General features: G+C 40.9%; 2 protein-coding genes across 2 annotated transcripts in view; one reads left to right on the top strand and one right to left on the bottom strand.

The window, feature by feature from the left end:
• LOC116480610 (carcinoembryonic antigen-related cell adhesion molecule 1-like) overlaps positions 1–14,268 on the top strand; it is a 1,172,951-nt gene that overhangs the window by 987,256 nt on the left and 171,427 nt on the right.
• Positions 3,396–14,268, bottom strand: part of LOC116480620 (pregnancy-specific beta-1-glycoprotein 4-like) — a 111,401-nt gene continuing 100,528 nt past the window's right edge. The window contains exon 5 of the mRNA XM_032172784.2: positions 3,396–4,081. Coding sequence (XP_032028675.1) covers positions 4,065–4,081 — 17 coding nt within the window. The 3' untranslated portion in view covers positions 3,396–4,064. The remainder of the gene's footprint in view (positions 4,082–14,268) is intronic.

Genomic DNA, 14,268 nt, shown 5'->3' with positions numbered 1-14,268 from the left:
ACAGGAGCTTCCAGCTAACTTGATTGAAAAACTGATGCCTTTCATTGAAACACTGGGTCAGATGATACATTCATGGGCTTCAGCTGCCATAACAGACACCTTAGCCTGGGTGAATTAAATAATAGAAATATGTTTTTTCACAGTTCTGTGAATAATGTGCTATTTTAACCATTTTAAAATGCACAATCAAGTGAAATTAACCACATACACAGTGATAAATTGCCTAGTAAATTTTTATCATTTTAAACTGAAACTCTGTATCTTTTAAACAATAACTCCCTGTATGTTCCACCCTAGGCCTTGATAATCTCTCCTGTGTCTCTATGAATTTGCCTATTTTTGATGTTTCATATAAATGGAATTATACAATTATGTTATTTTGTGTCTGACATATTTCACTTAGCATAATGTTTCCAAAGTCCATGCATGTTCCAGCGGGTGTCAGAGCTTCATTCCTCTTTATGGCAGATGAACATTCTGTTGTATGTGTCACCATATTTATTTATTCATGTGTTGATGAGCACTTGGATTATTTTCATATTTTATCTTTTGTGAATAATGCTGCAATCAGCATTCCCAAAGAAGTACCTGTTTGAGTCCCTGCATTTAATTCTTTGGTTATATACCTAGGAATAGATGTTGTTTCAAATGAGAATTCTATGATTAGCTTTTTGAGGAACACCAAAATTCTTTCTCCTAATGGCTGTACCTTTTCATATTCTCACCAGCAGTGTATGAGGATTCCAAATTCTACATAAGGCTGCTACTTGTTATTTAACATTTTAAAAGAATGGTAGCCAGTTTTGTAGGTGTTATGTGGTCTCATTGCAGCTTTGACTTTGTATTTTCCTAATGACTAATGGTGTTGAGTATCTTTTCATGTCCTTCCTATTTGTATATCTTCTTTGAAGAAATGTCTATTTGAGTGTTTTGCCCATTTATAAATTGGATTGTTTGCCGTTTTGTTATTGAGTTGTAGCTAGTTCTTTATATTATCTGGACATGAAAACTGCCTATATGTGGTTTGCAAATATTCTCTCATTTTGTGTCTATTAATTATTTTCTTGTAATTTCCTTTGATGCACAAAATGCTCACATCTTGATAAAGCCCAATTTATCTTTTTTTCTTGTTTGTCATGCTTTTGTATCATATCTAAGAATCCATTGCACATTTGAGGTCATTAATATTTACCTCTATATCTATCTTAAGATATTTTTATGGTTCTAGGCCTTATATTTAACTCACCGATCAATTTCTTAGAGAATTGTTTGATATGGTGGGAGGCAGAGTTATCTAAATTCACTGTTTTGCATGTGGGTATCTAGTTGTTTCTGCACTATCATTTGAAAGGAGAATTGTTTCTCCACTAAATTGTCTTGACACCCCCTTCAAAGAGTAATTGACCATAAGTGTGAGGGTTTATTTCTAGACTCTCTATTCTATCCCATTTGTCTTTATGTCCATTCTTTTGCCAGCAGCTTCTGTTTTAATAATTGTACTCCTTTGTGAGATTTCAAATAAGAAAGTTCAAGTCCTACAGTGTATTTTGGCAAGATTGTGTTGGCTATTCAGGGGTACTTTTTTGAAAGGTGGGAAGGCCAATGTTTCACAATTGGGAAAGCCTTTTCTGTCTTCTTCAGGGGGAAATTTGGGAGAACCTTTTATGAAGCTTTATCTAAGTAGGTAAACTCTCACCACTTTATTTGCTGAAGTGCTATGTGAAAGTGTGCATTGCCTCTTGTGGAAGAATTGTGAGACCCGGGAAGCACCTGCCCACCTGGTGAGAGAGAGTGATTTCCACGATGAGGGGCAGAGAGGACACTGTTTTGGGATACAGTGTTGTTGGGCGAGTTGTATACATCTCTACTTCTTTGTCTCTGTACAGTAGGTGTAGGGACCAGCCCCACAGTGCCGGTAGGTTTTTCTCCCTGTGTGCGGAGACAAGAGATTGTAGAAATAAAGACACAAGACAAAGAGATAAAAGAAAAGACAGCTGGGCCTGGGGGAGGACTACCACCCAGATGCAGAGACTGGTAGTGGCCCCGAATGCCAGGCTGCTCTGATATTTATTGGATAGAAGACAAAGGGGCAGGATAAGGAGTGTGAGCCATCTCCAGTGATAGGTAAGGTCAAGTGGGTCACATGTCCACTGGACAGGGTGCCCTTCCCTGCCTGGCAGCCGAGGCAGAGAGCAAGAGGAGAAAGAGAGAGCTTACACCATTATTTCTGCTTATTAGGGACTTTTTGTACTTTCACTAATTTGCTACTGCTAACTAAACGGCAGAGTCAGGTGTACAGGATGGAACATGAAGGTGGACTAGGAGTGTGACCACTGAAGCACAGCATCACAGGGAGATGGTTAGGCCTCCGGATAACTATGGGTCGACCTGACTAATGTCACGCCCTCCACAAGAGGTGGAGGAGTAGAGTCTTCTCTAAACTCCTCCGGGGAAAGGGAGACTCCCTTTCCTGGTCTGCTAAGTAGCGGGGTGTTCTTCCTTGACATTGAGGCTACCGGTAGATCAGGATCCACCTCGCAACCGGCGTCTTCCCAGACGCTGGCGTTACCGCTAGACGAAGGAGCCCTCTAGTGGCCCTGTCTGGGCATAACAGAAGGCTCGCACTCTTGTCTTCTGGTCACTTCTCACTATGTCTCCTCAGCTCCTATCTCTGTATGGCCTGGCTTTTCCTAGGTTATGATTATAGAGCGAGGATTATTATAATATTGAAATAAAGAGTAATTGCTACCAACTAATGATTGATATTCGTATATAATCATATCTAAGATCTATATCTGGTATAACTATTGTTCTTTTATATTTTATTATACTGGAACAGCTCGTGCCCTCGGTCTGTTGCCTCGGCACCTGGGTGGCTTGCTGCCCACAAGTGGGCATCTCCGTTGGACACAGTAGGTTTTGAAATCCTTGTCTATCCTCTGGGGTCTGGGTCTTGGCTTACCTGTTAGCTGCAGCTGAAAGAAGTGTCTGCTAAGGCAATGACACCTGTGGGGAGAAGAAGGGTTCGGCAGAGTGAAAGTAGCTGGGGCTGAGAGAAGCCAGGAAAGTCTGACTCTTAGAAACTATGGGTCAGCAGATGGGTGTCCTCAGGGGTAAATGGGCCATGCCGGTAGCCACTGCAGTGGACTGGAAGAAGGTAAGGCATGCTGGGTGTCCCCTGTTCTCTCTCAGCTCTGTAGCTGAAGATTTGGGCCCTGGGCTGGTACTGCCCTGCAGCAGCAGAAGGGTATAGAGGGATATCTGTATATCAGGACCAAGTCCATGTCATCTTCTTATGCATTGTTATCTCAGATGGAGGATTCTGTTCAGAGACTTGGCCTGGACACATGGGAGGGCCCACCCCATTCTTTTAAAATTATTTTAAGAGAACAGTATTAGCAAATGTGGTACATGTTTTATTCTGCTAGAATCAGTATTACTGTCACGTTTTACAATGTATCTCTTAGGAAACAGCGACAGCCATCCACACAATGTGCATTTAAAGGGGATTCTACTATGATTTCAGCTTTCCTACCTCTTTATAGAAACCATCTTCTCTGCAAACACACAGGCAATATCTCTGTGTTCATTTCTATTGGGAGCCCTGTATGCAAGGTGGAGAGAGCCACATTTCCCCTGAGATGTTATGTAAATTTTGAGGTTGAGATGACATATCTGACACTCTGTTGTTACCCTCAGAAGCTACTACATGTGAAATTCTAATGACTGCATTATCCCGCCAAGTAAAAGAGGCGGCATGAGCAAGGACAGTTAAGAGGGGTGAGAGCCTCATCATGATGGGGAGTCTTGTTCTGACATCTTGGGAAAACGTGTCCACAGTGTGAAGTCATCAACTTGTTGTCCTGGTTTACAGTTTGAGCATCTTTTGTTATGGTGTCGAACATTTTGGTGAGCTCTGAGTGGCTCACACTTCAGGTCCAAGGATTTTCCCATGAAATTTACGTTGAGTTGTCCACCTCCAGCTTATAGGGCTTCTGGAACAGAGTGGGTCTTGCTCTTAATGATTCCATGGGAGAAAATGGAATTGGAGGAACTGGTAGAATTCAGGGTAATGTCCAGTCTACAGGTGGATAATAGAAACACAGAAACAATGAACAGGGCTGCAATCTCATAACAGGTGTACTTCAATTTTTATTTTCCACATAATTTTTCTCTCTATGGGCATCTCTAGTTTTACCAATGGTAATTTCAGTAGAATAAGTTTGTTTGCAAAATGGGTTGAGTTTCTTCAAATGTGGTCTGATTCTTTACATAAGTGCAGCAAGAGTAGCAGTGGACCATGTGGACTGTCTTTTAAAATTTTCTTGGCTCTAAGTTTTTATAAGAAATCTCAGATTAAACTTTTACAAAACTCTTGAGAATAGGAAGCCAAACCAAGTCTGACTTCAGACTTTGCCTGCAGTTCATATTGGTTCATTCTATCTGTATTCTTAAATATAACATCCCAGTCAAAGCCTTGGTAATATAACCAATGATTTCAAATATGTCCTGTTACAAAGAGAGCAGACAGTTACTGTACTTGTTCAAATATGTGTATTATCATAAACATATCAATACTCATGAATAGTTGCCCAATTCTGGGGCAGTCATTTAGAGAGCAAAAGTAAATGTTTCAATTATCATTCCCAGAAGTATAGTTTATTGAGCTGCTATAAGCTATAGATAGATTAAAAGAAAAAAATTCCATAAATCTAGAAAACAAACCAATTAACGAATCAGCAAATTTTCAAAAAAAAGTCATAAAAACATTACCCTCATTATTATCAATTATTTCAATGAAATCAATGTTTTTCCTGTTTGGTCTAGGCTGGGAATTTTATGAAGATATCAGCCTGTTTGTTAAAGTTTTGGAAGTTCTTAGACAGTCCAGTGGTATAATCTTGAAGTTATCAGAAACTTCTATTAAGGAGTACTTGTCAGCATCTTTTCCATGAATCACCTTGAAAAGGAAGCAATTTTGGACTGTAGCTGATTGGAAATGCTTTGAGAAAGAATAAAAACGACGTCTGTGAATGACAAAGATTTTAAATGACTATGGTTAAAACTCTCATAAGAATTCATTACGATAACACAGGACATAAAAAGTTAGTTACTTCTGTGGTATGTGACATTATGGCTGATAACATTTTTAATTTCTAGGAATCTCATACAATTTCTGGAACAATCATATCATTAACATATCCATAAATATACCATAGAGAAGGTTTAAAATCCTTTACCACTTATGATTTGTAAATGCTTTTTGTATAATTTTACATATCAAATAAAGTGACTTTTCCATGTTGCTTGTGTTTTTCGGGTCTTATCATCTATCTTAGGCTTTATGTTCCTTGGGGTAGAAACCTTGCCTTCTTCATTTCTGTATCTTTCATGAACATATGAGTTGGTCATCAGGAAAAGGTTCTCAATCACATGTAGGTTGTGTTCTGAGTCTCATATTTACACATTAATGCTAGAGTCATCATTCTCCGGGAGGTCAGAGGTTGCTTGTGATGAAGGGTATGGGTAAGCCCGTACTGCAGATGGTAGATGGGAGATCACCCTGTTTTTAGCCATAGCATTGGAACTAAGCATTCTATGTGTATATCAGGTGGAGGGGAAGGGATGTGTAGAAAGACAGATTTAATTAGAATGGAGGAATTACACTAGGGAATAGAGGGAATTGAAGCAATAAAAATTAGTAAAGAGAAGAAATGTGAACTTATCAAATAGGCAAGAGTAGATCCCTGAAGATTTTTGAATAGGCGAGTTAAGTAGAATTTAGGAAGGTAATAAGGCAGTCATACACAAAGAAGATTTCAAAGCCTGGAGATAAGTCAAGCAGTACCTCTAGCAGTTGTTGAGGTTGTGGGAATGGAGAGAATGACACAAGTGAGAGATGTTAAAAAAAAAGGATCAAGAGGGTTTTATAAGGTATTGAATCTGGGAAACAAATGAGCAGAGGTTGAGGATAATCATTTGTAGGAGACAGTGAGGTACAGGGAGCATGAAGAACAGGGGAGAAGAGACCTGCAGGAATAAGTGCTGAGAAGCAGGAGTTCAGTGGGAGGAGGAGGAGATCCAGTCCCAGATACAGGCAAAGAAGTCCTTTCTCTCTCCCATGCATGGCAGTCAGCCCTGCAGGAAACAGGACAAAAGGAAAGGCCATCATATCTGCCAGTCTTCCTGAAATAAACTACACCAGGGCTGCTATATCAGAGCCACACTGGCCAGTACTCCAATCATGATGCCGACAGTGACTCTACCTGAAAGGCCAGGAGAACTTCCTTGTACCGAAGTATCTGTCATGGAAAGAAAAGAAAAGAAGGAATAAAGGTGATGTTATTTTACAGTGTGGTACCTTAGGAACCATCACTAAGTATGAAGTAGTTTCTACTTCTTCCTTCAGGGATTACATTAATTTTGTGGGAGGGTTCCTGGTAGATGACTAGCCAACTATATTCTTGCAGTTTTTTTTCTCTCTCAACGTGTTTCTAGGTTAGTGATCAGTCTTCTGTCAATTTCATCCTGACCATACTGCACTCAGATATTTTTGAAGGCTTTATGATGTGAGAAAGGCTGACTGCTATTTTCTGTGTCATTAGAACTTTCTACCCTTTCATGGTTGCATCTTTTTCTCAGTGTCTCAGTTGTGGTAGGCATGAGTAAGACTCTGTCAGGTGTCCATGGCGGCTTGTGTTTCTCAAGAGGATTACTGAGTTCTTGGTGGAGCCCATTAATGAATAGGGCTGAGAGAGAATAGGCTTATGTATGTTGAAAAATTTTCCTAGGTAATTATTATACTCCCAGCTAATAATTGATTAATAATCAATTGACTTGATTGACAGAAGGCCCAGATCAGTGCATTCCAAATTGACAACCTACTTTCCATAGAGTCCTCACTTTCCTGAAGCTCCCAGCAGGGATATGAAAGCAAGCCCAGTTCTGTGAGACTCTGTTTTACTCTCTTGGGTGACTGGTGGTAGGACTCCCTGTCAGCCTTGCCATGCTTTCTTTGAACTGAAGCTAAATCTTCTTTCTCTTTCTCCTTAGAGGAATCAGATTTGCATAGTGGTCCCAAGGCTCTCCCAGACTTTTTTCATGCCTGCCCCACTTTCCCTCACAGACATTTTTCCTAATAAATTATCTTGCATGTCTAATCCCATCTTGGATGCATCTCAGTGGGCATCAACTAACATACCAGGCTTGATTTTTTTGCACTTAGCTTTTTTCTCTCTCTCCCTCATGTAGGCAGCAACTATGTCCTAGTGTTTTATGTGTTACCTCTTTTTTGTGTGTATAGGAAATATATATATATTTCCATATACTTACTTATATTTAATATTTAATAACAAAATATATAATAATATAAAATGTATAATAATGTAAAACATATACACATTTCCATATATGTATATGGAAAAAGAGGTAACACATAAAACACCACGACATTTATACATAATAAAATTGACATTATATATATATGGTGTCTGGTAGTCTTATCCTCTCTATAAATACACACTTTTTGTCACTGCCCCTTCCCTCCCATGCAGAACTCCCATGGCCAAATCTCCTATTTCTCCAAGTGTGTGTCACTCACTGTCCTCTGTGCTGTGTCCCATGTGCTGTGGCCACAGCCTCCTAGTGTTTTATGTGTTACCTCTTTTTCTATGTATACATATGGAAAAAGCATATACATATTTATCTCTATATATTTATCTATATACAATATATAATAACCTAAAAGCATATAATATACAACCATCTAAAATATATACATATTTCCATATATATAAAAAAGGTAACCTAAAATACTAGGCCATTTATATATAAAATTCACATATGTAATATAAATGCCAATTTTATCATATATAAATTCGTATGAACATGTTAGACTTATCATATATAAGGTGAATTTGGAATGTCCTGACCTGAGCCCTCTGTCAGTCAAGTCCCTGCCATGGAGGCCATTCATGGCTGCCACAACTAAGACACCGAGTAAAAGATGCAACTATGAAATGGTGAAAAGTTCTAAAGCCATAGAAAATAGCAATGAGCATTTCTCACATCCCAAAACCTTCAAAAATATCTGAGTGCAGCATGTCTAGGATGGAGTTAAAAACTTCAATCTTGAAAAGGAAAAAGGAAGCTGGAGGACTCATACTTTCAGATTTCAGCATCTACTGCAAAGCTACAGTAATCAAGAGTGTGGCACTGGCATAAAAGAGGACATAGAAACTAATGTCATAGAATAGAGAAAGAATGCTTGCATATATGGCCAAATGATTTTTGTCAAGAGTGCCAAGACCATTCCATGGGGAAAGGACAGTCTTTTTAACATGTGATACTGGGAAAGCTGGCTATCCATGGACAAGTATGAGTTGAACCTTTACCTCACACCATATATAAAAAAATGAACCCACAGTGTATCAAAGACTTAAATGGAAGAGTGAAGACTACCAAACACTTAGAAGAAAACATAAGGAAAAAGCTTCATGACATTGAATTTCAGAATGATTTATTAGTTATAACTATAAAAGCATAGGCAACAAAAAAGGGATAAATTGGACTTCGTGAAAATTAAAAACTTTTATATATCAAAGGCCATTATCAAGAATGTAAAAAGGCAAACTATGACATAGGGAAAATTTCTGCAAATCATATATCTGTTAAGAGATTAATTTCCAGAATACATGAAGAACACTACAAATCAAAAACAGCAAAAATCCAAAATCCCAATAAAAAAATGGACAAAGGACTAAAATAGAGATTTTATTAAGGAAGATACACAAATGGTCAATGAGGACATGAAAAGATTCTCAATATTAATACTTAGAGATATGCAAATCAAAACCGCAGTGATACATGACCTCACACACATTAGGGTGGGTTTGATAAAAACAACATGAACAACAACATCAGAAAACAAATGTTTTCGAGTACGTGGGAAAATTGAAGGTCTTAGCGTATTGCTGATGGCAATGGGAAACGTTATAGCCACTGTGGCAAAATGGCATAGCATGGCCAGCTCATGCCTGTAATCCCAGCACTTTGGGAGGCCAAGATGGGTGGATCTCTTGAGGTCAGGAGTTTGAGACCAGTCTGGGAAGCATTTCGAAACCCCATCTCTACTAAAAATACAAAGATTAGCTGGGTATGGTGGCATGCACCTGTAATTCCAGCTACTTGGGAGGCTGAGGCACAAGAATCACTTGGACCTGGGAGGTGGAGGTTGCTGTCAGCCAAGACTGTGCCATTGCACTCCAGTCTGTGTGACAGAGCAAGACACTTTCTCAACATCAACAGAAACAGAAAAGAAAACGATATGTCAGTTTCTTAAAAAAATGGATTACCACTTGAACCAGCAATTCTACTTCCGGACATACTGCCAAAAGTATTGAAAAAAATTTGAACATATATTTGTACACTGATGTTCACAGCAGCATCGCTCACAATAGCCAATGGGTGGAAACAACTGAAAAGTCTATTGAAAGATAAGTGGATGAACAAAAAGGTATATCCATGCTTTGGAATGTTCTTCAATCTTAGCAAGGGATAAAATTTTGACACATGGTGCAAAATGGATGAACCTTGAAGACATTATGCAAAGTGAAATAAGCCAGACACAAAAGGATAATTATTATATACTTCCATTTATGTAAGATAGTTAGAATAGTCAGTTACATAGAGACAGAAATTAGAATGGTGATTACCAGGGGTTAAGGGGAGACAGAATGAAGTTATCATTTACTGGGTATAGAGGTTTAGTATAGTAGGATAAAAAAATCTCTGGAAATGGATAGTGCTGATAGTTACACCAGACTAAATTTCACGCTTAGAAACAGTTAATGGTAAGTCTTAGATATAAAGTGTCTAGTACTCTTTCCCTCTCTATAAATACACACTTTTTGTCGCTGTTCCTTCCCTGCCATAGAGAGCTTCTGTGAGTTAATCTCCCTATTTCTCGAAGTGTGTGTCACTCACTGTCCTCTGTGGTGTGTTCCATGTGCTGTGTCCACAGACTCAGACAGGCAGTGACCAGAGAGAGGACAGAGCCCTATTCCCATTTTTATAAAGCCTTACCCATGGGAGACTTGGCTTCTACTGGCAGCTTGATTTAGCCAGATTCAGAACCGGCCACCCAGGCACCTTATCCACATGCCCTGGTCCCACCCCGGGAGGAGTCAGGGCAGGGTCGGTCACTGGGCGAGCCCACAGCAATGGAGGGAGCAGAGTCTGAGCTTCTTCTCCCTCACCCAAGCGGCTTTCTCCTCTCATTTGGGGAAAAGGGTGGGTTTGCTTTGAAGCCTCTGATGTTCATTGCAGCTCATGGAGTACACACACACACACACACACACACACACACACACACACACAAAGGAGACAGAAGGGATGTTTTGGTGATGGAGAGAAACAGCTTGACCATGAGGACCCTCCTCTTTCTCCCTCTGTGAAGGCCCTTACACTGCATAGGGCTTGGGGCTGATAAAGCCATTTCCCTACATTTCTCAGGCTGCACCCAAGGCCATCCACCAGAAATCCGGAAAACAAAGGGAAGAGAATCTGTAGATATGAACTGGGAGGATTCAGGAGAAAAATTTGGGATTTACTTTTGTGCATGGGACACAGGCTGAGAATAAAAATGTTTTCCTGGCCCTTTCTTGGAAACCCAGATAGGCTTCACCTGAAAGCATATTGCCAATGCTCCAGCGATCCACTTACCAGGGACTGTGATTTTCTTGGTTGTGAAGTTTTTGCCATTAGTGACTGGGTTATGGACATAACACAGATAGTCCCCACTATTCTCTGTAGTGACTTGGGGGATAAAGAGCTCTTGTCCTGTTTGCTGGTTATTCCCATTCAGCAGCCAAGAATACTCTACTGATGGGTTAGAGCCAGCGAGGCAGGAGAGGTTGAGGTTTGACCCTGGATAGTAATAGGTGACTGAAGAATAAGTTATGGGTTCATCTGGGCCATCTGGAGCAAAGAGAATAAAGCCACAGGTAATGTTATCAGAGGGAATGGGAAGCTCCTGGTCTGTGGAAGGGACACAGTGTTTCTTTTTGCCAAGTCACAACCCCGAAGTCCCAGCCAAACTTCCTCTGTGTTTACTGAACTGGAGGAGTCTAAGATATTCACCTGTTTCTCCCATCACAAGCTGTGGAACCAGAGTCTCCTAAGACCAGAGAAACCCCTCCCTTCCTGGGCCTACCCAGGTTTTCCTGGAGCAGGAAGTCATGGTCAGCTTGGGGGCCCAGGGGTAAGTGTATTCATAATTGGACCTGCGAGGGACTGAGAGGCCTGGCCTCAGGTTATGTGGATTTGGGCTGGCAGCCTTGTCCATGAAGGAAAAGAGGATACTCACAGAGAACATCCAGGTGACTGGGTCACTGTGGCTGGTACTCACTACATTCTTCCTTTGACATTCATAGAGTGCTGTGTCACTCCTTGTGACACTGAGTAGAGCAAGGATCCTGTTGTCATTGGACGTCTGCAGCCTGGGACTGACTGTGAGTCTAAGACCATTTACCCACCACATGTAGATTGTGCCATGAGTCTCAGGTTCACAGGTTAAGACCACAGCCTCCTCATGCTCCACGGGGTTGCTGGTGACATAGGGCTTGGGCAGATTCGCTGTGCAAATAACAGAGAAGATTCCCCTGTGTGGCACCGTTGATTTCTCCAGGAGCATTTTCCAATCAGAGTTGACATCTCCCACCTCTCAGCCAATCCCAGTCCTTAAAAGCCCACAGCAGGTCTGTGTGTCAAAAGACAGATGGATGCGTGATGATCTGAGGGCTCAGAAACCAAGGGGCCACCTGCTCTGTGTGGGAGATGCCCAGACTTCTGAAGTGTGAATCAAGCAGCAATATTGGTGAAGTGTGAATTGAGCAGGGTCAAACAATTAGAGTTTGATTAACTTTGTTTAAATTGGGCAGAGTCCAAGTGAGGCAGCAGTGGCTCATGCATCTCCGCCCCCCCCGAAGGACCCCACCTTATGACAATGTTGTTATTATGAATACACAGGTGTGCATGAAACAGGCAGTAAATCAGACAGCACCCACCTGGCCAGCTCCACCTGGTCCCAGGAACCACCAGTATTCCCATTATGTGTATGTTACAGCCTTTGTAGGCTACAAAATATAAAATACAACTTCAGAATATAAAATACGTTATTGTCGATACAAAAGATTGAATATGAAGCTGAATATGTTGTTCCACTTTTTCTCACTCATGTTTAACTTTGCTGTTTCAGTTTTGGAAGTTTCTATTGACACATGCTTAAGCTAGAGATTCTTTCCTCATCTGTGTGCAGCCTACCAGTAAGCCCACGGAGGGCATTCTTTATTTCTCTTAGAGTGTTTTTAATCTCTAGCATTTCTTTTGGTTCTTTCTTAGAATAGCCATCTCTGTTTAAATCACCCATCTATTCCTGAGAGGTGTCTCCCTTTTCCATCATAATCCTTAACCAGAGTTGTTTTAAATTTCCAGTCTGATAATTTCAACATCCCTACCACATCTGTGTCTGGTTCTGATCCTTGCTCTGTCTTTCAAACTGCATTTTTTTTTTTTGCCATACTCTGTCTTGTATTTTTTTGAAAACCACACATGATTTACTGAGTAAAAGGGACTTGAGTGAGCAGGCATTCAGTGACATGGTGCTGAGTGTGGGGAGGGAAGGGTTCTGTGGCGCTGGATGAGGTCTGTGTCCTGGGCTGTGAATGTCACAAGTGCCTCTCAGGTTTTTCTTTCCATTAGGTGGGATATGATGACTTGAGGAGGTTGGAGTTGGATATTTCCCCTCCCCCTGGCCAGCTAAGCTCCCATCAAACCCCAGCTAATTAGGCTCTAGTAAAATAGTTTCTCTTAAATGTAGGTCTTACCAAGAAGAATATAATTCACTGACAACTTTCCAAGTGTTTTTTTCTCTTCTTCCTAGAAGAAAGATGTGGGGATTCTTTTTGGATATTGACAGTGAGAATCTGGTAGAGCTCCAGGAGTTAAGAGTCGTAAAACTGTCCCCCTACTCCCAAGACTAATCCATCCACTGGTGTGTTTATCTCTGTGCTGTGTCCAAACTGAGCCTCCAGTATTTCCTCAATTACAGTTCAGGTTTTCTGACCCCAGCACTGGTTCCCGCTGGGGTTTCTGTGCCTGTGTTTCTGCTCAGGTACGGTGTGCTGCTCTGTATTTGCCTGTGGGTCTCTTCAATATGTGGGCCAGTTAGCACTGAGACCTTGCTTCTCTGAGAAATCTAAACGAGTTGTTGATTTTTCAGTTTGTTCAGATTTTTACTTGTTGTTAGAAATGAGTGAAAATTTTTAAGCTGCTTACATGCCTGATGGAAATTCGAAGTCTCTAGGGCATGACTGGAGGATATGAGCCCCACAGCAGGTTGAGGATGGACTCATGAGTGAAATTGGTGAAATGAGCCCATGGGCTTTGGAAACTGCAGATCTGCCCTTCTCCCTTTGACCCCCTGGTGTGTCAGAAACTGAAACCACCTTTGCAAAGCATACGATGCTGAGAGGAAGGTAGCTTGGCTGACCCCATCTCATCTCTAGCCTCAGGCTGGCTGTCCTCTCTCATTCCTGGGCATAGACTAGTGTAAGCCTTTGAGGATTTTATAGTTTTACTTTGAAGCAAGGATGATAATAGTCCCTCCATAAAATTAGCTCCCTCCTTGTCGGGGACTACTTTGGTAAATCTAAGAAATGGCCATGAATTATGGGAGGGACCCAAATTCTGCTAAAATGCAGGCATAGTTTCTATAATCCCTTACTGCTCAGGAGTCATGTGTCCAGAGGTCACAAGATTTGTGACTTTCCTAGTTGCTCCTATCGATAGCAACACTATTGTAGAATCTGAGATTTATCTTTTGAGATGTTTCTCAGATTTTTCATTCTGGCAACCAGCTGACCTCATCTAGACTCATGACCAATGGCTCAACCAGTCATGTGGCCCCCAGTCACAGGCAGATTCAACAAATACAGACCATTTGCCCTACCTGCATCATTTCATCTCCAACCAGTCAACAGTACTTATTCCTTAGACCTTTGCCTCTGAAAATTTTTGAAAAACTCTAACCTCTGAGCCATTGAGGAAGCTGATTTGAGTCATAATAAATGTCTGTCCTCCTGTTTGGCAGCCTTGGGCTAAGTAAAACCATTCTTTACCACACATTACCTTCTCAATAAATTGGCTTTGCCTGTGCAGAGGGCAAGAACCTGTCAGGTGATTATAAGAATGGATGGAGGAGTCACTGAT

Source organism: Hylobates moloch, unplaced genomic scaffold (genome assembly GCF_009828535.3).
Source record: "Hylobates moloch isolate HMO894 unplaced genomic scaffold, HMol_V3 SCAFFOLD_13, whole genome shotgun sequence".
In the NCBI taxonomy this organism is placed as follows: domain Eukaryota; kingdom Metazoa; phylum Chordata; class Mammalia; order Primates; family Hylobatidae; genus Hylobates; species Hylobates moloch.
Note: the sequence above shows the minus strand (reverse complement) of the source record. Positions and strands in the feature narration are given on the sequence as shown.